Raw genomic sequence first — 27,330 nt, 5'->3', positions numbered from 1 at the left:
GTGCGCACGCGCACGCACAGACTGCTGGGATTCCGCCTCTTCCCTCCCGACCTCTTAAATTTCCCGGCGTGCTTCAGGCCCGCCAAATGGGAGGGGGAGACGCAAGATGGCGGCAGTCGCGAACTCCGGCTCCAGTCTCCCGCTGTTCGACTGCCCGACCTGGTGAGTAGCGGGACTGCTGGGGCTGGAGCGGCCTGGTGTGACCTAGCCGGAGCAGAAAGGGAGGCTGGGATTTTCCCCCTCTTTTTTATTTTTTCCTTTTGCGATAAAATGAGCGGCTCAAAAAGATCGTGGAATGATTGAGGGAAAACTGTCCGCTGTGAGGGGCCGGGCGACGTGTGGAGGAACCTGGAGCCGGGGCCCAGTCTCTGAGGAAACCCCAGGTTTGGGGCCTCGATGGCGTTCACTTTAGACAGCTCTTGGGAAGTCAGCCGCTCGCCGGGGTGCTTAAGGCCTTGGCCCCTAACTTGCCCCAACTCCTCAGTGAGTGCCTACTGCGCTCGGGAAGCACCATACCTGCCCCCCCGGTTGTTGAACGTCCCGAGCGTGCACGAGCTAGCTTCCCCCTACCAGAGTCCAACCTGATGCTGCGTCCCATCGTGGATGCTGCATCCTCCAAGCGGTGCCCTAGCCTCCTCGGGTGGACTGGGAGCTTCCTGAGAGCAGGGATGGCGGGGAACTATTCCCTCTCGTTCTTGACCAGACCAGCACCCAGCCCGGCACAAAAGACATCATAAGTTGTTGAAATACATCGTTTTTATCCCTTGGGAAGTTCGTAGGAGTTAAAGGATGATTTCGGCTTTGAGCGGGGTACAAGATGAATAAATCCCCTTTGCTCGGGTATGCATCTGAGTTGGAGCCGTTTCTGTTGTGGCTTTTCACGCTTGTTAACATAGTACTTCTCAGTCTTCTGTTACCTCGAGATCCTCAAGGACAAAAACCCTTGCATCATTCTCAGCTCCTAGGCCGGCATCAGGCACACGATAGGATAGGCAGAAAAGATATTTTGGCTTTAACGTTCATTTTAACCTGTTTCTCGAGCAAAATGGGCTTTTCTCCAAAGCATTGGCCTTTTAGCTACTGCCATAAAAGATTGAGGCAGAACTGTGAGATGATTGTGTTGAACCTTCCATTAGACAGGATCCGTTTCTTCCGTCCAAATGTAAGGGCCCTGGAAGGTTCAAACGAGCAAGCCTAGGAAGCAAATATTTGGCTGTTTTTTTTGGATTTCCTTATACTTATATCCGTGTGCTGGTAAAGACCCTGCCGTTGCCTCAGAATCTGGTGCATACCAAGAATTGTGTCAGGTGACTTGACATGCATTCCCCTTGAATGATAAAGCAAAGTACAGGGGAAAGTTTGATTAATTATATTTTTGCAGAAAGACCCGTTCAGTGTGCCACGTCACCTCGGTTCATTTGGAACTTGGTTTTGTGGGCATGGTTTTGATTTGCTCTAGTTCCCTAATTCCACATTTCTGATTTGGTATCAAGAGTTCATTTGGGTAATAGTTTCTGCTTATTTTGTGATGAGACTAATATTGCTGTTTGGTTGTTCTAACATTTGTTTATTTGTCTTGAGGCAATATCTCCATATGTAATTTTGGCTGATCTGGAACTAGGGTGGCCTTGAACTTGGAGTGATCCCTCTGATTGAAATTCACGTGTGTCCTTCTGTACCCAGCAAAGGAGCTGGTTTAGTCCGCCTTTGTTACGTCCGGAGTAGTAAATCTTAGGTTAATAACCCAGGTTAGAGCCGGGCGTGGTGGCGCACATCTTTAATCCCAGCACTCGGGAGGCAGAGGCAGGCAGATCGCTGTGAATTTAAGGCCAGCCTGGTCTACAAAGGGAATTCAGGACAGCCAGGGCTAACACGGAGAGACCCTGTCTCGAAAAAAAAAAAACCCAGGTTAGACCAGGCATGGTGGCACATACCACAGTGTAACTCAGCGCATAGAAGATGGAGCTGGGAGGCCCAGATGTTCAAGGTCACCCTCAGATCCAAACCCACTAGGGTTAGAGCCTAGCCTGGGGTACATGTGAGACCCTGTCTTCAAAAACAAACAAGAAAGCAAGAAGAAAAATCCTTTCCAGGTGACAAGACATTGTCTCTGAGGTGCAGAGCCAGTGTTAAAGCGTGTGTGTGGAGGGGTGGGGTTTGGGGTGCAGAGCCAGTGTTAAAGCGCACGTGTGTGTGGAGGGGGGGGGTTTGAGGTGCAGAGCCAGTGTTAAAGCGCGCGTGTGTGTGTGTGGAGGGGGGGGTTGAGGTGCAGAGCCAGTGTTAAAGCGCGCGCGCGCGCGCGTGTGTGTGTGTGTGTGTGTGTGTGTGTGTGTGTGTGTGTGGTGGGGGTTGTTTGTTTGTTTGGTTTTGGCTTTTCTAAATACAGCAACAAATGATCAATGAATTGCTAAGAAAGAAGATCTAACAGTGAAATACACGACATTTCATTTTGAACATGAAAAATTATAGGCTGGTAGGAGCACGTCAGCGGTGAATGAGACATGGATTGTAAAAAACCATTTATGGACTCATCCTGAAGAATGGCTTTTCACTCTTTTTCAGGGCAGGTAAACCTCCACCTGGCTTACATCTGGATGTGGTGAAAGGAGACAAACTAATTGAGGTACCGAAACACACCCCCATTCTGAAGGTGTTTGCTAAGGACTCGCTTCTCTACCTCCTCTCCTTTGCTTCAGCGGTGTTACTCTTCTTTTCTTCTTTTTCTTTTTTCTTTTAAAGACAGGGTCAGTCCTAGATCTCACTATGTAAACCAGGCTGGCCTTGAACTCACGGAGAACTGCCTGCTTCTGTCTCCCAGTGCTGTGATTAAAGGTTTGTGCCACCACAGCTTGTTCTTTTTTTTTCTTATTTCTTTTTGTCTCTTGTCCTTCTGTTAAAAGCTCACAGGGCCTGGATGGTGGCTCACACCTGTAATCCCAGCACTCAGGGAGGCAGAGGCAGGATTACTGTGAGGACAGCCTGGCCTACAGAGTGAGTCCAGGGCAGCCAAGGTTACACAGAGAAACCCTATCTTGAAAAACCAGGTGGTGAGAAAAGCTCACAGGGACTAGGAATGTAACTCTTGTGATGGAGTGGCTGCTTAGCCTTTGAAAAACCCTTTTGGATTCCGTCTCTGGCACTGAGTACTTCTCTCCCACAGATACTCTGTTTTTCATTATTAATCTCACCTTACAAATGAAGTGCTTTGTTTTGTTTTTGTTGTTGTTTTGTTGTTGTTTCTGTGTCTAACAGCCCTAGCTATCCTGGAACTTGTTTTGTAGAACAGGCTGGCCTCGAACTCACAGCGATCCACCTGCCTCTGCCTCCTTCCTGAGTGCTGGGATTAAAGGTGTGCACCAAGCTGGCTGTGGTGGCGCAACACTCGGGAGGCAAGTGGATCACTGTGAGTTTGAAACCAGCCTGGTCTACAAAGTGAGTCTAGGACAGCCAAGGCTACCCAAAGAAACCCTGTCTTGAAGGGGAAAAAAAAAAAATGGTGTGCACCACCATGACTGGCTTAAATGAAGGCACTTCTTTAACAGGTCATGGACCTGAGGGGCCCAGATAAACTGGAAACCCACTAGCTTGGAGTTTGCAGAATACATAGTTCATAATAACTAAAGATGTTTATGATATAAACATTTAACATTTAAGTTCAACATTTAAGCTGCTTCTATGAGATTCAGGATTAGTTCCTTCAGAGCAGTGTGGTTAGGAAGGGCACTTGTCAAAACAAATGAAATGGAGCTAAAATTTATTCATTTAGAACTAAGGGGAAAGCCGGGCGTGGTGGCGCACACCTTTAATCCCAGCACTCGGGAGGCAGAGGCAGGCGGATCACTGTGAGTTCGAGGCCAGCCTGGTCTACAAAGCGAGTCCATGATGGCCAAGGCTACACAGAGAAACCCTGTCTCGAAAAACCAAAAAAAAAAAAAAAAAAAAAAGAACTAAGGGGAGAGGCCAGGTATGATGCCGCATACTTTACATCCCAGCACTCTGGAGGCGGAGGCCACAAATTAGAGGCCACACGGGCTATCTATACACTGGGGCCCTGCCTGAAAAAAAACAGAGACAGAATCACACACACACAAAATATAATTACAGTTAAGGATTATAAAGGAAAGAAAAGTTCATTGCAATTACAGCTTCTGCACAGTTTCTAGAGTCACATCAGTTGATTTCAGAGTGCAGTGGCTAGTTGTTAGATTATGTTAAGGTTTCGTTCAACTGGTGTTAAGACAGGCTCTCACTACATAGCCCTGGCTGGCCTGGAACTCAGAGATCCACCTGTTTCTGCCTCTCAAGGGCTGGGACATTCTCTTATATTTGAGATAGCATTCCACTCTGTAGTTCATACTGGCCTGGAGCTCACTATGTATCCCTAACTGGTTTCTGACTCTATGGTAGTCCCACCCTGGTCTCCCACCTGCTGGGATTGTGCGAGTCATCATACCTGGATTGTTTACATTAAGATACATATTTACAAGCCAGGCGTGGTGGAGCACGCCTTTAATCCCAGCACTTGGGAGGCAGAGGCAGGTGGATCACTGTGAATTTGAGGCCAGCATGGTCTACAAAGGGAATTCAAGACAGCCAGGGCTACACAGGGAAACCTTGTCTCAAAAAACAAACGATATATATTTACTAAGAAATAAAGAATAAACCCACTAGCTTCATAGTTAGAAATTAGGTTCAAAGGTCTATTAGTGTGGTTATTTTTCCTTGGTGTATATAATAAAAAATATGACATTTTACAGATGCTAGCTTGAAAAATGAGGGGTGCTGGACAGTGGTGTCGCACACCTTTAATCCCAGCACCTGGGAGGCAGAGGCAGGTGGATCGCCGTGAGTTCGAGGCCAGCTTGGTCTACAAAGCAAGTCCAGGATAACCAAGGCTACACAGAGAGACCCTGTCTTGAAAAACAAAAAAAGAAAGAAAAAAGAAGAAGAAAGAAAAAAATGAGGGGTGGTTTTGGGGTGGTGGCAAGAGAATTAGCCAGTCTCAGACAGCCCCTTTGTCATGAGTTCTTTCTTTTTTTTTTTTTTTTTAAATGGAAAAAATACAAGAGCACAAATCCACTTTTATTATTTATTTTTTATTAGTTTAAATCTGAGAAGGGTACAGCATCACACGGATTCTGTGTCCAGTGGCCTTCGCAGGAAGGTTGCTTCGGAATTTGGCGTGAACCATGCCACTGTTTCCATGGGCCCGAGTTACTTTCCCCAGATCACTCTGGTTTTGTTTGGTTTGCCTCCAGGAGTCACTGTGTTTTGTTTTGTTTTTTTGTTTTTTCTTTATACACATAAGCACATCTCTTGCCTAAGTAGAATTCAGTTTACACCTTCAATTTTAAGAAGAACTGTGTGCTCTCTTTGGTTCCAGAGACCTCGTTTGTAGCCAGCAGAAATGGCTTTGCACCCGAGCCTTCCAGACATAGTCGCATTTTAGAAGTCCTGTTCCCAGCAGGCCTCCACAGGCGCCAAGATGGCGGAGAGAGCACGAGTTCTTTTATGAAAAACAAAACCCAAAACTCAGATGGTTATTTAAGGAAATAATTTAATTAAAAATACCTGGAAACCTCTTTTACTGCTGGTGGCTCTATTGATAGGAAAAAAAAATTGGTTGCTGCATAGACTAGTGTGAACTTTGAAGATTTACAGAAACCTCTCTGTGGACTGAAGGGGTGTCTAAACGTGTAAAGGGCTTGCTATTCAAGCCTAACAACTTGGTTTTGGTTTTTTGTTTGGCTTTAGACAGGGTTTCTCTGTGTAGCTTTGGCTGGCCTGGACTCCTTTGCAGATCAAATTCACCTGAAACTGACAGAGATCCACCTGCCTCTTTCCTCCCAGAGTGCAGGGATTACAGGCGCACGCTACCATGCCCAGCTCAAGCCTGAAAACTTGAATTGGATCCCTAGAACCCATGTAAGTGTGGACGAAAAGAACCAGCCACACAAGCTTGTCCCCTGACCTCCCGCACTGCCTGTGTGTCCAATACACACACATACACACACACACACACACAGAAATAGTAATGATAAATTAAACAACAAGATCTGTTTTGTTGTTTGAATTTAGTAAGTCTATAGGTTGCAAACGCGTAAGCAGTCCAAGAGGCCCAGCGATGCTGTCACGTTCCTTTGTGTAAAGGACCTTTACCTTACTCAGCACCCTCTTGAGTGCTGGTCCCCAGCTGCTGCTGCTGCTGCTGCTGCTGCTGCTCTTATCTTGCGATGCTCCTGCGTGTGCTGAATTGCACACCATTGTCGAGTTATAATTCTTAGATGTTATTGTATGGGTCTTAGCAGAGTAGGCCTGAATGTGTGCGCGTGCGTGTTTATTTTGCCATGCTGGCAGTCAGACAAGGGTCTCATGCTCCTGGGCAGGTGTTCTGCTGCTTAGCTAGAGCCCTTAGTGTAGGTGTAGTTACCTTAAGGATTTAGATTTGACCAGCACTTGATACTAACCGAGCTATCTATATCCTGGTCTTGTTTCAAAGGCTTGTGATATGTTGTGATAGTTGGGTTGAAGAAGTGCGATATTAAAATAAAAGCCATGAGTCTTTTAGGCCCAGTGTGTAAAGACACATTCTGAGTTATAACTCAGAGGCACATCTTGATAGTGATCAGCCATAGCTAGCCAAAAGCCACAGCTTTAGTAACAGAAAGAGTAATGCATGATTCATTTACTTTTTAATATATTTCCTTAATTCTAAGAGGTATTATTTTCGATTAAAATTCCCTTTTGATCTTTCTGTGGTTGGGATGCTGGTTGTGGTGAGTGTGTACCTGTAACTTGAGACTCCTTTCTCTTTTTTTTTTTTTTAATTTTTTTTTTTAACTCAATATCTGATACGTCTTTTGCACTCTAGCATCATTGCTTGTGACCCACTATGAACATTGGTTATTAAGTCTGGGTCCCCATAGTAACATGGCTCTGAAGTGAGCTATAGCAGCAGCAGGTAGGCACTGCAGGATGAGAGTCCACAGAGGTGACACCGCTTGAATTGACACTTAAAGCTAAGCTTGGCAGAAACTGAGGGAAGGGGAGCCAGACGTGGTGGCGCACGCCTGTAATCCCAACACTTGGGAGGCAGAGGCAGGTGGATCGCTGAGTACAAGGCCAGCCTGGTCTACAAAGCGAGTCCAGGACAGCCAAGGCTACACAGAGAAGCCCTGTCTCGAAAAAACAAAAAAGAGGGGGAGGGTTGGGTTTTTTGTGTGGTGTATGTGTGTGTTTTGTTCTTGTTTTGAACTGAAGACCTTTAGAAGAACAGACAGTGCTCTTTACTTTTAAGCCATCCCTCCAGCCTTTTTTTTTTTTTTTTTTTTTTTTTTTTTGGTTTTTCAAGGCAGGGTCTCTCTGTGTAGCCTTGGCTGTCCTGGACTCACTGTGTAGACCAGGTAGGCTTTGAACTCAGAGCGATCCACCTACCCCTGCCTCTTGAGTGCTGGGATTAAAGGTGTGCGCCACCACAGCCAGCACCCTGGACTTGCTTTGTAGACCAGACTGGACTCGAACTCAGAGATCTGTCTGGCTCTGCCTCCCAGAGTGCTGATAATAGGTATACACCACCACGCCCAGCTGTTTTGGAGTTTTTTTGTTTTGTTTTTGAGAATATGACCCCATGGTACATACTTACTCAAAGTGTTCATTCCCAGATGGCTTACCTTTTAGTATTAGTGGAATAAGGAGATTATATAACGTAGATTTAAAAAATGCACAGACTATGGGGTGGTGGTGGAGAAATGGGCCAGTAGTTGAGAGCCCACCCTGCCCTTTCAGAGGACCTAAGTTCAGTTCCATGCACCAGGTTGGGCAGGTCTAACTGTCTGTAAGTCCATATCCAGGGGATCAGGTCTCCTCTCTGGCCTCCACAGGTACCTGCTCACATGACATACATTGCACAGAAGCCCATAAAATGAAAATAAACTCAATAAATAAAGAAATAAACTTTTTTGGGGGGGGACTGGGTCCTATTACATAGCTCTGGCCTGGAACTCTGTAGACCTCTGTATCCTTGAACTCACAGAGCTCTACTTGCCTCTGCCTATAAGTGAAGGCATTCACTACTATGCCTGGCATTCTTTTGTTGTTTTGTTTTTTAAGACAGTATTTCTCTGTGAAGCCCTGGCTTCCCAGGAACTTGCTCTGTAGACCAGACTGGCCTCAACCTCACAGAGATCCATCTGCCTCTGTCTCCCAAGTGGTGGGTCTAAAGGTGTGCACCACTACTGTCCAGCAATGCCTGGCATTCTTTTTTGTTTGTTTGTTTGTTTTGTTTTGTTTTTCGAGACAGAGTTTCTCTGTGTAGCCTTGGCCATCTTAGACTCACTTTGTAGACCAGGCTGGCCTCGAACTCACAGTGATCCGCCTGCCTCTGCCTCCCGAGTGCTGGGATTAAAGGCATGCGTCACCACGCCCGGCTATGCCTGGCATTCCTAAATGCTCAGATTTAACTGGGTTTGTTGGTACATGCATGTAATCTCAGCACCTAGGAGTTAGAAAGAATCAGAAGTTTAAGATCATCCTGAGTTACATAGCAGGTTTGAGGCTAGCTGGAATATATGAAATCTTACTTTTCAAAAAGGAAAGAAGAAAAGTTTATAAAATTGAAATTTATTTATTGTATTCTGTGTGGTATGTTCCAATATTGCATCTCTAAAACTGGAAAGGATGTCAACCCTAGGACATTGTCCTCACCAGTGAAACAACATAAAACTTACAGCAAGTGTATGTCAGGTGAGTGCATAGCAGTTGTCGCTGCTAATTGCCAGCAGTCTTCGAGGACACTAATGCATATGTCCTGAATAGTGAACCTCCTCCCTGGGGTACAGCCTGTACATTCAAGGACTTAGCCAGGGATGAGTAGCTCTTGATTTCTAGCCTTGTGCTAGTTTCACTTGGCATTTCTTCTGAGCTTTTGTGCGAGTTTTTCTCAGGGGTGGGGTGTGTGTGTGTGTGTGTGTGTGTGTGTGTGTGTGTGTGTGTGTGTGTGTACAGGGCCTTACTGTGTGTAGCCCAGGCTAGCCTTGAACTTGGAATCATCCTGCCTGTGTGTGTGTGTGTGTGTGTGTACAGGGCCTTACTGTGTGTAGCCCAGGCTAGCCTTGAACTTGGAATCATCCTGCCTTAACCTCTGAAGGATGTTTTTGGTTTTTCAAGACAGACAGGGCTTCTCTGTGTAACCTTTCCTGACCTGGTCTCACTTTGTAGACCAGGCTGGCCTTGAACTCACAGCGATCTGCCTGCCTCTGCCTCCCAAGTGCTGGGATTAAAAGTGTGCACCTCCACACCAGGCTCAATTTTTTTTTAATTTTAATATATTTTTAAATACTTTTTAAAAAATATTTTTGCTTTATGTATAAGGTTTGCCTACATTTATGTGCCCTGTGTGTATCCCTAATGTCTGTCTGTAGAGGGCAGAAGTCACATCCCCTGGAACTGGCGGGACAGACAGTTGTGAGGATCAGAACCTGGGTTCTCTGTAAGAGCAGCCTGTGCTCTTAATCCCTGCGCCATCTCTTCAGCCCTTTTTCTTTTTCCTTTGAGACAGGGTCTTACTATATAGCCTTGGCTTTACTGGAACTCACTATATAGACTAGGCTGGCCTCCAATTCTGAGATCTCCCCTAACTCTGCCTCCTGAGGGCAGGAGATACTCAGCTGTCACTCCGGCCCTTGGTAGGAGTCTTATTTCAAGCCTTTAACCCTAACATTTAGGAGGCAGAGGCAGGAGGGATCTCTGAATTTGGGGCTAGTCTAGTCTGTATAGAGTTTCAAGCCAGCCAGAGTTACTTTTTTTTAAAAAAAAAAGAAGTGGGGCTGGAGAGATGGCTTAGCCAGTTAAAGGCTAGGCTCACAAGCAAAAGAAAAAGAAAAAGAAGACTATAAGGCATGGTGGCGCACGCCTTTAATCCCAGCACTCGGGAGGCAGAGGCAGGAGGATCGCTGTGAGTTCGAGGTCAGCCTGGTCTACAAAGTGAGTCCAGGACAGCCAAGGCTACACAGAGAAACCCTGTCTCAAAAAACCAAAAAAAAAAAAAAAAAAAGTCAGTCTAGGGGGCAGCTGGAGAGATGGCGCATAGGTTAAGAGCACCATCTGCTCTTCCAAAAGTCCCGAGTTCAATTCCCAGCAACCATGAGATGGCTCACAACCGTCTATAATATGATCCAATGCCCTCTTCTGGCCTTAGGTGTACATGCAGGCAGAACACTATATACATAATAAATAAATCTTTTTTTTTTTTTTTTTTTTTTTTTGTAATTTAAGATCTATTTATTTATTTTTGTATATGAGTACACTGTCTTCATGCATACCAGAGGAGGGCACCAGGTCTCATTATAGATGGTTTGAGCCACCATGTGGTTGCTAAGAATTGAACTCAGGACCTCTGGAAGAACAGTCAGTGCTCTTAACTGCTGAGCCATCTCTCCAGCCCCATAAATAAATCTTTTGAAAAAAAAAAAAAAAAAGTGAGTTTAGGACAGCCAAAGCTACGCAGAGAAACCCTGTCTCACAAAACCAAAAAAAAAAAATTTTTTTTTTTAAATCTCCGGCAGGGGCAGGAGAGATAGCTGCTCTTCCAAAGGTCCCAAGTTCAACTCCCAGCAACCACATGGTGGCTCACAGCCATCTATGATGAGATCTGGTGCCCTCTTCTGGTGTACATGCAGGCAGAGCACTGTATATGTAGTAAATAAATAAATATATTTTTTAAAGAATTCTTACCTGACAAGGAAGGGCTACTTGACATCTAATAGAACTAAAAACAGTTTTAGGGTTCTTTTTATTTTTTAATTTTATACCAGCACTACAAAGTGGACAATTTCATTTGGAGAGATGAAATTAATTCTCCACTAAAAAAATGTTAGCTTAGTAAACTGCTGTGGGTACACAGAGGTGGGCCTGTACATAGAGCCTGTCCGTGAGGTAAGTTTATGCCACTGACTCGAAAGGAGTACTTAGAAATGCAAAGCCATTTTTTTTTTTCCTGCTCCGTTGTCCTAGGGAAGAGCTCTCTCATTTGGGATTCCAGTGGCTAATGTCCCCTAGGCGCTAGGGTGAACTGGTGGGCGTGCGTGCTGTTATCCTTAGCTGGAAGTGAGAAGAATGCATGCTGGCCATTTAGGAGCTAGTGCACGTCTCATGGGAAAGATGTCCCCACTCTGGGTCTTAGGGTGGTCAGAAGCGTGCCTGGCTCTGCCTGGGGCAGGCGGGGGGAGAGCCCCGCACTGATCTCACTACACCCCGGAGCTTGACAATAGGAGATGCTTTTCTCAGTTGACAGACATTTTACCTACTCAGGGTCTACCTGCGTGACTGGAAGCTTTGCTAAGCCCTGCTTGCAGTAAGAGTGAAGTAACATTTCATTTCATGTTCATTTAGAAGCTGATTATTGATGAGAAGAAGTATTACTTATTTGGGAGGAACCCTGATCTGTGCGACTTTACCATCGACCACCAGTCCTGCTCTCGAGTCCACGCGGCACTGGTTTACCACAAGCACCTGAAGAGAGTTTTCTTGATAGACCTCAACAGCAGTAAGTGCCTGCCTCCCATTTCCTGCTCCCCGTGCGGACGGAAATGCTGCTCGGGCTCTGGGCTTGGGGAACTCTGAATCAGCTCTTCATTATTTCTGAGATTCTCTTATTTTCCTGAAATAATTGACTAAAGGGAAAAGATAGTTTGGGGTGACTCTTCTGGGAGTCATTTGTATAGAGAGAGAATGAAAGTGGCACGAAGGAACTCAGTACTGACGTTCAGGACCTCGTCATGCCGTGGTGAACCGCGATCCAGTTGATCCAGTTAAGCTGAAATCCTGACTGCATCATGGTATGCAGCAATACAGGATGTTCACAGAATGCTTGTTTTGAACAACATTTATTATTTACAGGTTATTATCCCAATACACTTTGCTTTAACTGAATTACGACAATTTTAGGTTCATAAGTACGCTGCAATTAATAAGATTTTTAACTTTGCTTATAGTCTACAGAAATGCAACTGAGACTGGGCAGTGAGGACTGCTAAAGCTTACTCGTTTGCCATGATAAATAGAGTAAAAAACACAGTTGTATGCAGGGCAGGGGTAGCACACGTCTTTAATCCCACCACTTGGGAGGCAGAGGCAGGCAAGTGTGTGTGTACACACACGCACGCACACACACACGCACACACATTTGTTTTCTCTGCTCGCCATGTTTGGTCCTCCCACACAGAGGCATACCTCCCCAGTCTGTTTACAAAGGACTCCGTAAGCCTTGTCTTACAGGTACCTGCTCCATCTTTTCTTTCCATTTCATAACAGGCAGAGTGCTGATGTGGAACAGTTCAGAATCTCTGGTAGGGTTTTGGCTTGCCTTGGCATTGACATTGCATCTGTGTTGGCCCGCCTTCTCTCCATCCTGGGGAAAAGTCCAAGCACAGTGCCCCCAGAGCAGCAGTTCCCTGCTGCTTAGAGCTGACGCTAGAGAGGGCAGACCACACCGATGTGTGCCTCGTGCTTTGGAGAGCATGGCTTCTGCTAGGTTGGAGCCATTCAAGACAGGATGAGGTAGACTCAGTTGACATAGTCATCTTTAAAAGTTTTATTTTTCAGCAGGGCGTGGTGGCGCACGCCTTTAAGCCCAGCACTCGGGAGGCAGAGGCAGGCAGATTGCTGTGAGTTCGCGGCCAGCCTGGTCTACAGAGCGAGTCCAGGACAGCCAAGGCTACACAGAGAAACCCTGTCTGGGGGAAAAAAAAAAAAAAAGAAGTTCTGTCTTTCTGCAAACATAGTGGCACATGTCTGTATTCCCAGCATTCCAAAGGATGAGGCAGGAGAGTCATGAGTTCGAAGTCCATCTGGTTGACATAGTTGAGTCCAAACTGGTTACAGAGTAAGTTGAAAGCCAGCCCTAACTACGTAGTGAGACCCTGTCTCAAAAGCCAAGGGCTGGCTGAAGCTCAGTGGTAGAGTGCTTGCCCAGGATGGGCAAAGCCCTAGGTTTGACCCTCCTACTGGAAAAAGAGAACAGCTGTGTTGCATTAAGAATGTATCGGTTCAACCTATGGTAGCTAGTAAATGACGCAGAGTCTAAAGAGTACTTGTAAGCTGCCAGCACTATACGCCGGGCAGAATCTAAACTGGTGCTGATCTATTCCTAAACTATGGTAAACAAACTACTCTAAACTGATATATAATACATACACCCCAATCATTTGCCACTAAGATGCTCATCCGCTCATCCGGCCATTCTCCCCTTCCTCTTCCTACCCTGTCAACTGTCTCTCTCTCTTCAACTGTCAAACCTCCTGGCTCCCCTCCAGAAGGTCCCGCCTTCCACTTCCTGTCCTTCTGCCCAGCTGATTGGCTAAACAGCGCCTTATTGATGGTTGTTACATCCACTCAGCATACCTCCACACAGCTGCTTTTGTGACTATGGTCCTGAATGTGACATTTGTTATCATCAGTTCTAACGATCAGGAAAGCAGACTTGTTGCGCTGGGGGAGCTGACACCTGAGAGTCAGAGAGGACGCGTTCCCTTCGGAGGTCTCGGGCTGCTTTTGATTTCTTGCCTTACACTTGTGATTTGGTTATTCCCAGCTCATGGCACTTTCCTGGGTCACATTCGGTTGGAACCTCACAAGCCTCAGCAGATCCCCATCGACTCCACGGTCTCGTTTGGTGCGTCCACAAGGGCGTACACTCTTCGCGAGAAGCCACAGGCCTTGCCGTCAGCCGTGAAGGGCGACGAGAAGATGGGCGGAGAGGATGATGAGCTCAAGGGCTTGTTGGGACTTCCAGAAGAGGAGACCGAGCTTGACGTAATCCCATGTCCTTGTCTGTCAGAACCCTTGTTTGTGCAATGTGCGGCTGTTCTTCCTAGTTTGAAAGGACAGCATTGTAGTAGCAGGGGGCTCTTTTCAGGCTGATACTGAGCCCTGAGCAATGCATATGGCCAGCTCTGGCCAGGTTCCTCTGCACTCTCTCTTCAGGGGACCATGTGCTGCTGCTTTAGTGTGGGGGGGAGGGCCTAGCTTTTTTGTTTTGTTTTGTTCTTAATGTATTTGAATCTTTTGCCTGCCTGTACAGAATATGGCGTAGATCCCCAGAAATTATAGTTGCAGACAACTGTGAGCTACCGTGTGGCTATGGCAGGGAATCACACACAGGTCCTCTGGAAGAGCAGCCAGTGCTCATAACTGCTGAGCCTCCTCTGCAGCCCCTGTTTGCTCTGTTGCTCTATTGAGCTTTTTTTGTCCAGTGCTGTAGTCACTGACCACATTTCGTATATTCCATCTTCACACAGGGAGATCAGTGAGCTGTGTCAGGAGAGTCTCTGTAAACAATATAGCTTCATACAACAGTCACACGTGGCAGGTGTTACATGTTCTCATTAGGTAGGATCTACAGTTGCCTGTGGGAGATGGCCTAGGCACCTGAGAATCTGCATATTTACATGGTCACGTGCATGCTCGGTACCAAACAAAACCCAAAAAACCAAAGTAGAAGCCATTTTCTTCAGAAGTCGCCTCTTAGCTAAGGGCCGTGGTGGTAGTCAGCCTGTCTGTTTCTCCTGGGCTAGTGTGCGTCCCCATGTTTCAGTTCAGTGTGCTGGGTCCTTTCTGGGCTTTTGGAATATCTCAAGCTGCAGTGCAGGTTGGAACAGGTCCAATGAATTGGAAAGAAGCAGGAAGCAGTGCTAAGGCCAAGTTACTCATGAGATGAAAAGAGGGGTGACTGTGAATGCACTGGGCCTGACGCAGGAAGGAGAGTCTAGCAAAAGATTAATGCCAAAGCTAAGTGCACTGCCAGCGTCCTTAAGAATTCTAAGGAAAAGCAGGTGTGGTGGCTTATCCCTGTGATCTCAGCACTGCAGAAGCTGAGGCAGGAGGATTGTTATAAATCTGAAGCCAGTCTAGTCTAAAGACAGTCTTGTCTGTGTTTGCACTACACACACACACACCAGCTACTGAGAAGCATTCAGTTGTCTTTTTCATCTGTTTTATTACTTTAAAATAAATTTTAGTGTTCCTCCCAGTTAAATTTCCTTTAATTCTTGGCATAGAGTTGTGATAGTGTTCTATCAAAGCCAGAAAAGTAAACAGCCACACCCTCACTTCACGGGTGGCCTGTTCTCACTCGCGGCCTTCACCTCCTTTTAAGCAGCACTCTCATGGTCAGGGGGGATGCTCCGTGTTCTCTCTGTTAATAGTCTGAATTAGGACAGAGTCCTGACTACAGAAGGCAGTCTCGCTGCCTTAGGAGAGCAGCGTGAGCTCCAAATGCTTTTTTGCCCTTTGTTTGTTACATTCTCCATGAAACTCCCTGTGTGCTGATTCTAGTCTTTCCTGTGTGAACTTTGGATAGAACCTGACAGAGTTCAACACTGCCCACAACAAGCGGATTTCAACCCTCACCATCGAGGAGGGAAACCTGGACATTCAGAGACCAAAGAGGAAGAGGAAGAACTCACGGGTGACTTTCAGTGAGGATGATGAGATCATCAACCCAGGTGAGATGGGAAGGCGAGGGTCTCAGTGGCGGACAGCCTGTAGGCCACTGGGGTCGGATTGCGGGAAGGACGTCTCAGTCTGCCACTTTGCTGGGTCACTGTGCTCATGTTACATCACAAGTGCTCTGATAGATGGATGGCACAGAGTGGCAGCGCATGCTTAGTGGGTGCAAATGCTGTCAGAGTAACTTCCAAGTTCAACGTTTGGTTCAAAATAACAATATTTAAACGAAAGGTCTAGGGCTGGAGAGATGGCTCAGCGGTTAGGAGCACTGGCTGTTCTTCCAAAGGTCCTGACTTCAATTCCCAGCAACCACATGGTGGCTCACGACCATCTATAATGTGATCTGGTGCCCTCTTCTGGCCTGTAGGCATTACGTGCAGGCAGAGCACTATATAACCCTTTAAAAATAAACAAAACAGCCTGGATCATTAGGGTATATAGAAACCAGTCAAGTGAAATTCAAAACTGCATTAAGAGAAGGTTGGGGATAGTCACCCATTTACCAGTGTGCTGATTAGAACTCTCCAGATGTGTTCTGTAGTCGTGAATGAGCTCCCGGGCCCTGGTTCTCAGCCATGTATAGAATCCTCTGGATCCTAGGAGTATGTGGGGGCAAGGGGAGCTACAGCTCCAATAGGCCAAAACCAGAGCCTGTGGGTACCAGGGAGTTAGCCTACACAGAAAAAGAAGCCAGCAAGTCTAAGGCTTATGTTTAGAAAGAGAATTAAAAGAATCCCTGGGTTAGTAAGATGGCCAGCCAGGTAAAGGCATTTGCTACCGAACCTAAATTTGGTCCCCAGAACCAGTGGAAGGAGAGACCTGGCTTCCATAGACTCACCATGGAATGTGTGTATGTGTGTGTCTCACACATACACAAATGTATACATACATAAATGAAAACGCCTTTAGGGAGTCCTGTGATAGATACTGGGGCATTTGTTCAGTGACAAGTGCACCTTTTAATAGGGCATGAAATGGATTGGATTCCTTCTCAGAATCCAGTGGGTGTTAAAGGGAAGACTCGGGTGGAGCCTGTCCAGTCTGAGAACCCTGCTCATGGGTCATCCTAGTTTTAGTACTAGGGATAGAAACTAAAATGTGTGTTCTAGGCTGTCTTGAAAAAAGAAATCAGAAATCAGCCCCCTGGAGCCTTAACTGTGTAGTGTGTTTAGTCAGGACAGCATAGTACTTAAGAGCAGGGGCTAAGGCCAGGCGTGGTGGTGCACACTTTTAATCCTAGCACTCGGGAGGCAGAGGCAGGCGGATCACTATGAGTTCGAGGCCAGCCTGATCCACAAAGCTACTCCAGGACAGCCAAGGCTACATAGAGAAACTGTCTTGAAAAACCAAAAGAAGTGGGGGGGTGGGGAGGACTAGCCAGGTGTGGTAGTACACTCCTGCTTGGGAGGCAGAGGCAGACAGGTCTCTGCGAGTTTGAGGTCAGCCTGGTCTACATGGTGAATTCCAGTCCAGCCAGGACTATGCAGAGGGAACCTGTCTCAAAAAGGGAAAACGACCAGGGACTAGAGCTGGACATGGTGTGTGCTCCTGTAATCCCAGCCCTGAGGATGCTGGGGCAAGAAGAGTGTGCTTGTTTTGTTTGATGTGTGCATGTGTGACCCTGCATGAGTATATACACACCTCGTGTTGCATATAGACTCAGGCAGGAGCCCTGGGGTCCAGAAAAGACCTGAACCTCTGCAAGAACAGTAAGCATGACCAACTGCCTATTGGGCCATCTCCCCACCCGCCTAGAAGCTGAGTAAGCTAGGCTATCCATCCAGTTCATGTACCATCATGGGTGTGTGGGTGTGCTGTATGTGCACGGTTTATGTGTAGGTACCTGCAGAGGTCACTTACCCACACTTACATACAACTAGAAACCTAAGTTTTCTTTTTTTGAGACAGGGTATCACTATGTAGCCCCGGCTGGCCTGGAACTGTATGTAGGCCAGCCTTGAACTCATAGAGATCTGCTTGCCTCTGCCTGCCTTCCAAGTGCTGCGATGTGTTGTAGCCTGAGTTGTTGCTGTGGAGTCCTCAAAGGCAGAATGGTATCTTGCTCTCCTGTGCACTGACAGCCAGTGCTTGAGGCTCGAAAGAGTGATAAAAATGAGTCCCTTACCTACCTTGACTGCCCCTCCCTGCAGAGTGAAGCCAGATGTGCTCTAGGGTAGCAGTGTGTGTTGCCAGCCATGAGAAGCTGCTGCTTTGATGAGCAGCACACACCCTTGAGCAAGTGACTGCTGCGAATGTGAAGCCCTGGCTCTGAGTCCTAAATCTGAGCTTGCTGACAAACATAGATCACTATGTGTGCTTATGGCCACTTGCCGTTTTATTCTTTTTTTTTTTTTTTTTTTTTTTTTTTTTTTTTTTTTTTTAAGATTTATTTATTTGGGGCTGGAGAGATGGCTCAGCGGTTAAGAGCACTGACTGCTCTTTTCAAAGGCCCCGGGTTCAATTCCCAGCATGCACATGGCAGCTCACAACTGTCTGTAACTGTAAGATCTGACATCCTTGCACAGACATATATGCAGGCAAAACAGCAGTGCACATAAAACAAAAATAAATTTCAAAAAAAGATTTATTTATACAGTATTCTGCAAGCATGACAGAAGAGGACACCAGATCTCATAGATGGTTGTGAGCTACCATGTGGTTGCTGGGAATTGAACTTAGGACCTTTGGAAGAGCAGACTGTGTTCTTAACCTCTGAGCCATATCTCCTGCCATCATTTTATTCTTATCACTAAAATAGTAATGTCTGCTGTTGTATCTACCCTCAAAACAGAAATGCATGGAATAGGAAAGAAAGGGGGAAAACAAACAAATAAACAACACCCTAGGAGCCAGGTGTGGTGGCGCACGCCTTTAATCCCAGCATTCGGGAGGCAGAGGCAGGCAGATCGCTGTGAGTTCGAGGCCAGGCTGGTCTACAAAGTGAGTCCAGGACAGCCAAGGCCACACAGAGAGACCTTGTCTCAAAAAACCAAAAGCAAAAACACTAAACAAAAAATACCCTGGGAAGGCATCGCAGTGACCTGCAGCACAGGCCTGTTTGTGGTGCTTGGACTGAGTCCTGGCTCCTCCCCTCCAGCAGGTAGACTGGCCTAGTGCTGCTCCTCATCTGCCCTGTGCCTGGTGGGCTGTTGGGAAGGCTCAGATGAGCACCTGTGGCATTGGCTGTATTTCCCTTTGGAATGAGCAGGTTGTTTGGTGGGCAGCTTGATCCCTGTTCTCCCAACCCTGTTTTCATCTCCTTTTGCAGAGGACGTGGATCCCTCTGTTGGCCGCTTCCGGAACATGGTGCAGACTGCAGTGGTTCCAGTCAAGGTAAGAAGCATCTTTTGAGAGTGTTTGAAGTGCCATACAGTGTGGCACCAGACGCCCACCTTAGGATATACCTCTGTTGTTGTACATGAACTTAGCAAAGTCCTGGCTTTGATCCCCAGGACTACCAAAAAAAAAAAAAAAAGGAAAGAAAAGCCTGTTACCCTGTTAGGTATAGATGAGTGTTAACCTGTGTGTAATTTTAAAACGCATTCTGAGATGCTCTCCCTATGTATGTCTGTGCACCACATACATGCCTGGTGCCCTGGAGACTGAGGGGGCATTGGATTTCTTGGAACAGCTGAACTGCCGTATAGAACTAGAAACTGTTAATTTTGGGAACCCATCCTGGGTCCTCTGGAAAAAGAGCTAGCGCTCTCAACCACTGACCTATTTTTCCAGCCCTCCTTTCCCATTTTACTCTTACCCACACCTATTGTCTCAGAACTGTAGAGTAGCACAGGTCCTGGGGTGGCCAACCAGAATGCCGCGCGCTGCCCACTCACTCTGAGAGCGCAGCCATCTTCCCAGAGGCTGTGGAGACACCCACCTTCCTCTTGTCCTCTCTGTGGCTCAGAGTGAAAGGGGAGCATTGACATGCGTAGCCTTGGCTGTCCTAGACTGATTTGTAGACCAGGCTGGCCTTGAATTCATAGAGATCCACCTGCCTCTGCCTCCCCAGTGCTGGGATTAAAGGAATGCGCCTGGCTTTTTTTGGTTTTTCTTTTTTTTCCTCCTTTTTTTTTTTTTTGTTTTTGTTTTTGTTTTTTGAGGCAGGGTTTCTGTGTGGCCCCGGCTATCCTGGACTCTCTTTGTAGACCAGGCTAGCCTTGAACTCACATCGATCCGCCTGCTTCTGCCTCCTGAGGTGTATTGTCACACCTGACTTTTTGTTTGTCTGTTTTTGTTTTTTTGGTTTTTCGAGACAGGGTTTCTCTGTGTAGCCTTGGCTGTCCTGGACTCACTTTGTAGACCAGGCTAACCTCAAATTCACAGTGATCTGCCAGCTTCTGCCTCATTGTGATGCCTTTTTAGAGGTTTTGTTTCCTTGTTCTTTTTGATGTGTGTTTCCCTGCGTGTATGTATGTGCTCGATGTGTGTGCCTGGTGCCTTCACATGTCAGAAGAGCGTGTCTGATCCCTGGGAACTGGAGTTACGAATGATTGTGAACTGCCATGTGTGTCCTTTACAAAAACAACTGAATCTCTCCTAAACCCCTGGCCATGCCCTTATTTTATGCACAGGAGCGGCACAGATTGAGGACCCTCTCTAGATCTCAGGGCTAAAGGTCAGGTGTGTTTAGGAATGGAGAAGCAGAAGTCACCAAGATTGCCTGATTCTCAGACTGTCAGGCTTGCTGTGGGCAGGGCTGCCTAAAAGGATGCACATTAGCCCTCACAGTGACAAGATGCCCATGACAGAGATGCCCAGAGTGTTTGCAAGAGGCTAAGCAGTGCTGCTGGAGGAGATTTTAGTCTTTAGAAGGCAGTAATCTCTGATACTGTGAGGCACGCTCTCAGCCAGGCTATAGAGCCCGCAGGTGCCCACATCCGTTGCATGAGGACCTGCTTGTTTCTAACCTGCACGTCCTCCCAGACGCACACTACTTTCATAGTGTTGAGGATGGGACCCAGGACCTTGTGTTCTCTAGACAAACTCGTCACTTACACTGTCATCAACTTGGCTGGAGAGGTGGCTCAGAAGTTAAGAGCACCATTTGCTCCTCCAAAGGTCCTGAGTTCAATTCCCAGCAACCACATACATGGTGGTTCATAACCATCCATAATGAGTTCTGGTGCCCTCTTCTGGTGTGCAGGTGTACATGCAGGCAGAACACTGTATAAGTAATAAATGAATAAATCTGTTTAAAATTTATTTTTTAAAAATTTGTTCATTTATTATATATACAGTGCTCTGTCTGCACGTACACTTGCCAGAAGAGGGCACTAGATCTCTATAGGTGGTCATGAGCCACCATACAGTCGCTGGGAACCAAACTCAGAACCTTTGGAAGAGTAGCCATACTCTCAACCTTGGAGCCATCCCTCCAGCCCCCTCTAAGTTACTTTTTTGTTTCTTTCAAGACAAGGTTTCTCTGTGTAGCCCAGTTGGCCTGGAACTCAGCTCCACCTGCCTTTGCCTCCCAAGTGCTGCCCTGCCACCTTTACCAGACTGAGTTATTCTTAGTACTTACTACATGGCAAGTCTCTGAAAGAACTGCTAGCCGGGTGTGGTGGCGCCCGCCTGTAATCCCAGCAATCAGGAGGCAGAGGCCGGCAGATCATTTGCTGTGAGTTCGAAGCTAGCCTGGTCTACAAAGTGAGTCTAGGACAGCCAGGACTACACAGAAAAACCCTGTCTCAAAAAGCAAAAAAAAAGTTGCTAGGCTAGCTCAGCTGTAGAGCATCTGGGCTCAGTCCAACAGTGCAAAAATAAATCAACATATTGTTACACTTTTATGTAAGTAATAAAAGACTACATATTCCCAGGACAGATGTCAGATGCTTCTTGCCTCAACTATCCACAGCTTTTTGAATCTATGCATGTGGAGCCCATTCCAGCTTCAGCTTTAAGTAAAAAGAGAAAGGAAGAATACAACTCTAGGAGATTTTATATTTTTATAAAAATAAAACTCTAGGGTATGGTGGTGTTTATAAGCTAGTACTTGGGAGATAGAAGCAGGAGGTTCAAGAGTTCAAGGTCATCCTCAGATGCATAATTTAATTCAAGGCCAAGCTGGCTACCTTTACTCTTTCTCAAAACGGTAGGTAAGATTGCCCAGTGTGCAAAGGTATTTGACACCAAGCTTGGCACCCAATGCCTGCAGAGTGGCAGGCGAGCACTGGCTTCTGAGGTTGTCCTCTGAACACCACATGTGCATTGTGGGAGACTTGCACATGTGCGCACATAAAAATTAAATTTTTAGATGCCACAACAAAGAGTGTCGGAAAGGCGGCTCTTTCCTACCTGTGGCTCAGTGTGATAAAGCAGTGTGCGAGGTTAGGTTAACGTGTGGGTGCGTGAGCTTTAGCTGCCACCCCAGCTGGGACAGGGCAGGCATTCCCCAAACCTTCAGAGCCAGTCACCTCCTACTCAGCTCAGGCACCGCTGACCCACATCCTTGACACAGATTTGATTACTCCTGAGTTGTTTAAAAATTGTGCACCTGAGGGCAGGCATTTGTGATGGCCCACAACTTTTAAAAAAGTTTTCAGCTAGGAGGCAGAGGCAAGCAGATCTCTGTGAATTTGAGGCCAGCCTCAGTCTGAGTGAGCCTCAGAGTGAGTCCAGGACAGCCAAGGCTACACAGAGAGGTCCTGTCTCAAAAAACCTAAATAAAAGCTGGGCGTGGTGGCGCACGCCTTTAATCCCAGCACTTGGGAGGCAGAGGCAGGTGGATCGCTGTGAGTTCGAGGGCAGCCTGGTCTACAAAGTGAGTCCAGGATGGCCAAGGCTACACAGAGAAACCCTGTCTCGAAAAACCAAAAAAAAAAAAAAAAACCTAAATAAATAAGTTTCCAGCCAAGGCAGAGGCAGGCCTAGTCTACAAAGCGAGTCCAGGACAGCCAGAGCTACACAAAGAAACCCTGTCTTGAAAAAACAAAAAACAAAATAAAAATTCAAAAAAGAACAACAAAAAATCACATGTTAAGGCAGCTTGGTCTACATAGTGATCCTGTCTCAAAAAAAGTTTCCAAAAGCTGGATGTCATGATGTGCGCACATGTTTTAATCCCAGCACCTAGGAGGCAGAGCCAGGTGGATTTCTCTGAGTTTGAGGCTAGCCTGATCTACAGAGCTGGTTCCAGGACAGCCAATACTGTTACACAGAGAAACGCTGTTTGGGAGTGGGAGGAGAAAGAAAAAATGTTTCAAAGTCATTGGGCACCAACAAGGACTTAGCACTTTTTTATGCCTACCCTTCAAATAAGTGAATTACCACTTTAATTTCCTACATTAGCATCCACCTAAGAGAGGATGGGTTGCCCTTTAAAGAATGGTTGCCGGGCTTATTGGCATACGCCTGTAACCCTAGCACTCGGGAGGCAGAGGCAGGCAGATCTTGGCGTTCAAAGCCAGCCTGGTCTACAAAGTGAGTCCAGGACAGCCAAGGCTACAAAGAGAAAACCCTGTCTCAAAAAAACAAAAAAGAACGGTCACTTGCTCTTTTATTTTTAGTTATGTGTGTCTGTGTGAGAATGTTCACATGTGTAGGTTTGTGCCCTTGGAGACCACAGGTCTAGGACCCCCTAGAGCTAGCCTTAGAGGTGACTGCGGCAATACAGCAGCACCCTGTTTTTCTCAACGCGAGAACTGCTTTGTTAGCCAGACGGTGTCGCATACCTTAATCCCGCCACTTGGGAGGCAGAGGCAGGCAGATCTCTGAGAGTTTGAGGCCAGCCAACCTGGTCTACAGAGCAAGTTCCAGGACAGCCAGGGCTGTGTAAGAGAGACTCTGTCCCAAAAGAAAAAGAGCTGTCATTAGATGGCATTAGACCCCGAGATTTCAGAAATGCTCTAGGCTCCGTGGTGGGAAAATTTCCAAATGTTTTCTCTGGCTAGCATGGAAAGAAGCTAGAGCCTCACCTCACATCTCCTCTCTGTTCTCCCTCCCTGTGGCAAACCACAGAAGAAGCGGATGGAAGGCTCTGGCTCTCTGGGCCTGGAGGAGTCAGCGAGCAGGCGCATACAGAACTTTGCCTTCAGCGGAGGACTCTACGGGGGCCTGCCCCCAACACACAATGAAACAGGCTCCCAACCACATGGCATCCATGGGACAGCGCTCATTGGTGGCTTGCCCATGCCGTACCCGAACCTCGCCCCTGATGTGGACTTGACTCCTGTTGTGCCATCAGCAGTGACCATAAACCCCACACCAAACCCTGCAGTCTATAACCCTGAAGCTGTAAATGAACCCAAGAAGAAGAAATACGCCAAGGAGGCGTGGCCAGGCAAAAAGCCCACACCTTCCTTACTGATTTGATATTTTTGGTTATGGAGAGGGCAGGGATGGGTGGGGATGGGTGGAGGGGTGACAAGGGGAGCTAATGAACTAGGGAGAAAACTTTCCGTGTGTGCAGTATGTCTTTCAGAAAGTCTCCTGGGGTCCTAACTGTAATGCTCAGACTAGGTGGGGCCAAGTACCAGGTAAGACTTGAATCACAACACTTGAAGCTTTACAGAAAGGCTTCCCAGTCCTTCTGAGCAGGCTGCCCTGGGGTGCCTCTTCCCAGGACTGTTTTCATGTGGAATGGGTAGAGTCCAGGGCAATGGAGGGGTGGGGCCTCATTTGCATTCATTCCCCTCCCCTCGTGAGTCCCAGGTAGCAAAGCTGTTGCCATGGATCCCAGGTTGGTTGACCTTGTTCATTTAAACCAAGGTGTAAACTCAAGCGTTGTCTTGGGTCCATGGTTTTGAGGTCCAATAGTTAGGCCTTTCTGCTGGAGTGAGGCCATTTTGAGTTCCTGTTGTCTGTGGCCAGTGTCACAGACACAGGGTTATGGGGTTTACAGTATTGTTGGACTTGATCTACTGTCCTTGTCCGCACTGAAACCTCCACTTGCCTCGTTCCCATTTAGTTCAAGCACTGCTGTCCTCCCCGTGGCAACACCTGTTGTGTGCTGTGAGGCAGTTTCTTAGGGATGGCCAGTGGGGGCAGTTCCCGTAGAACAGGAAGACCACTTTGCAAGGACCAGGTTTGTGGTAGGAGGACATGCTCAGCGGTTGGTTTAGAGGCTTCTCTGACACTCCCCTCCCCCGTGAAGAGTTCTGGTTATTCAGAGCTCTAGGCTAGACCTGGCTAACCGGAGACAAGGTAGGAACCATTGTGTGAGCTTTGTACAGATTTGTACATTTGTGTAATAGGCTTTTTCTGCTTTAAGTGTAGCTTTTTACCTGTAACCTTTATTACATTGTAAATTAAATGTAACTTTTGTCATTTGGGTGCAGTCTTGAGTCTTATTGCCAGGGGATACTTGTTAGGGGACTGACTTGTCCTGGGAGTTGGAGTTCCACCCCCTTCTTAACTCCCCCCCCCCACACCGATTAGTTATCACAAATAAAAGTAGCACACACCTTTAATCCCAGCACATGGGAGGTAGAGGCAGGCGGATTGTTGAGAATTCGAGGCCAGCCTGGTCTACAAAGTGAGTCTAGTACAGCCAAGGCTACACAGAGAAACCCTGTCTCAAAAAACCAAAACAAAAATTGTAATCCCCAACCAGAGACCAGAGTTCAGGTTGAAGAGGTCCTGCCGCCCTCTGTCAGAGGTGTGAGTAGCATTTAAGCCTGGTGTGTCTGGAGTCTCAAGTCACTGTGCAGAGATGACGGCGGGTCCAAGTCCCAGTTACAGGTTAACTCAACATCTAAAGACCAAGGACAGTAGGACCAACAGCCCAGAATCATCCTTGGCTACATAATGAATTCAAGGCTAGCCTGGGCAACACAAACCTTCAACAACACAACCCAGGATTAAGATGATTAATAGACATCCTATTGGAACTCTAGATGAGAGAAGCATGGGAGAATAGCAAAGTAGAAGGATCCAGAGGGTCCTAGAAACCTACAAGTAGAACATTGTGATAGGCAGATTTGGGCCCAGGGGTCCCGCTCAAACTAAGGCACCAGCCAAGGACAATACAGGTGGTAAACTTTAAACCCCTACCCAGATCTAGCCAACGGTCAGAACATTCTCCACAGTTGAGTGGAGAGTGGGATATGACTTTCTTACGTACTCTGGTGCCTCACATTTGACCATGTTCCCTGGAGGGGGAGACCTGGTGGCACTCAGAGGAAGGACAGCAGGTTGCCAAGAAGAGACTGGATACCCTATGAGCATATACAGGGGGAGGTAATCCCCCTCAGTCACAGTCATAGGGGAGGGGAATAAGGGGAAAAGGGGAGGGAGGGAAGAATGGGAGGACACAAGGGATGGGATAACCATTGAGATGTAACAAGAATAAATTAATAATAAAAAAATTTTTTTAAAAGATGATTAATAGCCTTCTAAAGAGTGGAGACCTGTAAAGCATATGGTACAAAGATTGGCTTCTCCAGTCCTCATGGAAATATCTTCTTCCTGGCAAAGTCTTACGACGCCCTTCCTACGTCCTTCGGAGCCATGCACACCACGTTGACCTTTCTATCCTAAAGAGAATCAGGCTGAGAGATGAGTGACTTGTCTCATCACCGTGGGGAAGTGAGACTTCTCAGAACAGGTTTACATGGCTGCCTGGGCAAGGGCAGCGAAGGGATCTAAGCTGTCTGTTGCTAGCATCCATTATCCCTGGCTGTGTCCCAAGTTTAAAAACATCCATTGGTGGACCCTCAAGATGACTCAGTGGGTAAGGCACTTGCTGCCCAGGCCTGGTGGTAGTATGATCCCTCAAACCCACTTTGCACAAGTGTCCTCTGCAATGCACATGGTGCCAGAAACACTCAGGTGGGTGGGCTGGTTGCAAAGGTTGAAGTCTAGCATATCTGAAAAACCAGCTGAGCTTGGTCTATTACAGTGGACTCCCCTTCTCAGCAGGGTTCTCTCTTCTACTGATCTGGAGAACGCCAGATCTTGTAAGGAGGGTCACATAATCCTCAGAGGGAAAAAAAAAAGTATAAAGGGCATACTCAAAAATTTAGGAAAAGATTTACACCTCACCTCACCCAGGCTGGGGGAGAGCTCCCTTGGGGAGATTTCGGGTTGAACAGTGGCTGACTAAAGGTGCTAAAATAGCAGCCTGGAAACGGGTAAGGCCTGGCCTCTGAGTCTCTCCCAAGTAGAGGACAGACAGATGTTCTCAATTGTCTGTAAACCCAAATATTGAGAAATGAAAAAAATATTTCAAACTCTAGCTAGCAGACGGGGAGGAGACAAAATAGAGAACATTGTGAACTCTTTCAAGGTGGGTGACAGTTGCTGTCACCAAGCTGTGGAGGGGAGGCCACTTCACTCTGCAGGAGCAATGATAGGACTCACTGGTAAGTGGGTGAGTGGGAAGATCACCTGGCCTGTGTGTCCTGGGGTGGGGGTGCAGTACCAGATGTCACCAGCAGGAGGGGCCCTGTGCTCACTGTTGGACCAACTCCGCAAACATTGAGGTTCCTGAGGCAAGTGCTGGGCATGGAAATTGGAAGTAAAAAAAGAACCAGAGGGCTGGAGAGTTGGCTCAGTGGTTAAGAGCACCATCTGCTCTTCCAAAGGACCCAGGTTCAATTCCCAGCACCCACGTGGCAGCTCACAGCTGTCTGTAAATCCAAGATCTGACACCCTCACACCAATGCACATAAATTTAGAAAATTAAATAAAAATATTAAAAAAAAAAAAAAAAAAAAGAACCAGAAAACACCCTGCCACTTGTGTTCTGCAAGTGGGGACTGCTTCTCTCTGTCCCTTGAAGTCAGAAAGCCAAGGGCGGCCACCTTGATGTCTTGAAGAGAGTTCTATCCACACGGTACGGGAAATGAGCCCAGCTCTAATGGTTGGACCCAGGTACCCCGCAGA

The 27,330-nt window shown here is 47.0% G+C and overlaps 1 protein-coding gene, 1 non-coding gene and 1 pseudogene across 2 annotated transcripts; 2 read left to right on the top strand and 1 right to left on the bottom strand.

The window, feature by feature from the left end:
- Positions 1-23: 23 nt before the first annotated feature.
- Ppp1r8 (protein phosphatase 1 regulatory subunit 8) lies at positions 24-23,862 on the top strand. Its single transcript, XM_051171732.1, has 7 exons — positions 24-162; positions 2,563-2,623; positions 11,389-11,542; positions 13,589-13,809; positions 15,356-15,500; positions 18,773-18,837; positions 23,464-23,862. Exons 1-7 carry the CDS (start codon positions 107-109, stop codon positions 23,815-23,817), a joined length of 1,056 nt encoding a protein of 351 aa, XP_051027689.1. The 5' UTR covers positions 24-106; the 3' UTR covers positions 23,818-23,862.
- Positions 5,105-5,484, bottom strand: LOC127211695 (60S ribosomal protein L35a-like; annotated as a pseudogene).
- LOC127212092 (small Cajal body-specific RNA 1) lies at positions 6,451-6,616 on the top strand. Its single transcript, XR_007833477.1, has one exon. It is a non-coding gene; the product is annotated as a small Cajal body-specific RNA 1 (non-coding RNA).
- Positions 23,863-27,330: the final 3,468 nt, after the last annotated feature.

Source organism: Acomys russatus, chromosome 29, assembly GCF_903995435.1.
Source record: "Acomys russatus chromosome 29, mAcoRus1.1, whole genome shotgun sequence".
Classification (NCBI taxonomy): domain Eukaryota; kingdom Metazoa; phylum Chordata; class Mammalia; order Rodentia; family Muridae; genus Acomys; species Acomys russatus.
This window is presented reverse-complemented; position numbering and strand designations above follow the sequence as displayed.

Bases quoted from the DNA above. Each gene is read 5' to 3' on its own strand.
- Ppp1r8 (XM_051171732.1), top strand. From the start codon at position 107: ATGGCGGCAGTCGCGAACTCCGGCTCCAGTCTCCCGCTGTTCGACTGC. The intron at 2,624-11,388 runs GTACCGAAACAC...ATGTTCATTTAG, and splicing joins AAGGAGACAAACTAATTGAG to AAGCTGATTATTGATGAGAA. The intron at 15,501-18,772 runs GTGAGATGGGAA...CTCCTTTTGCAG, and splicing joins TGATGAGATCATCAACCCAG to AGGACGTGGATCCCTCTGTT.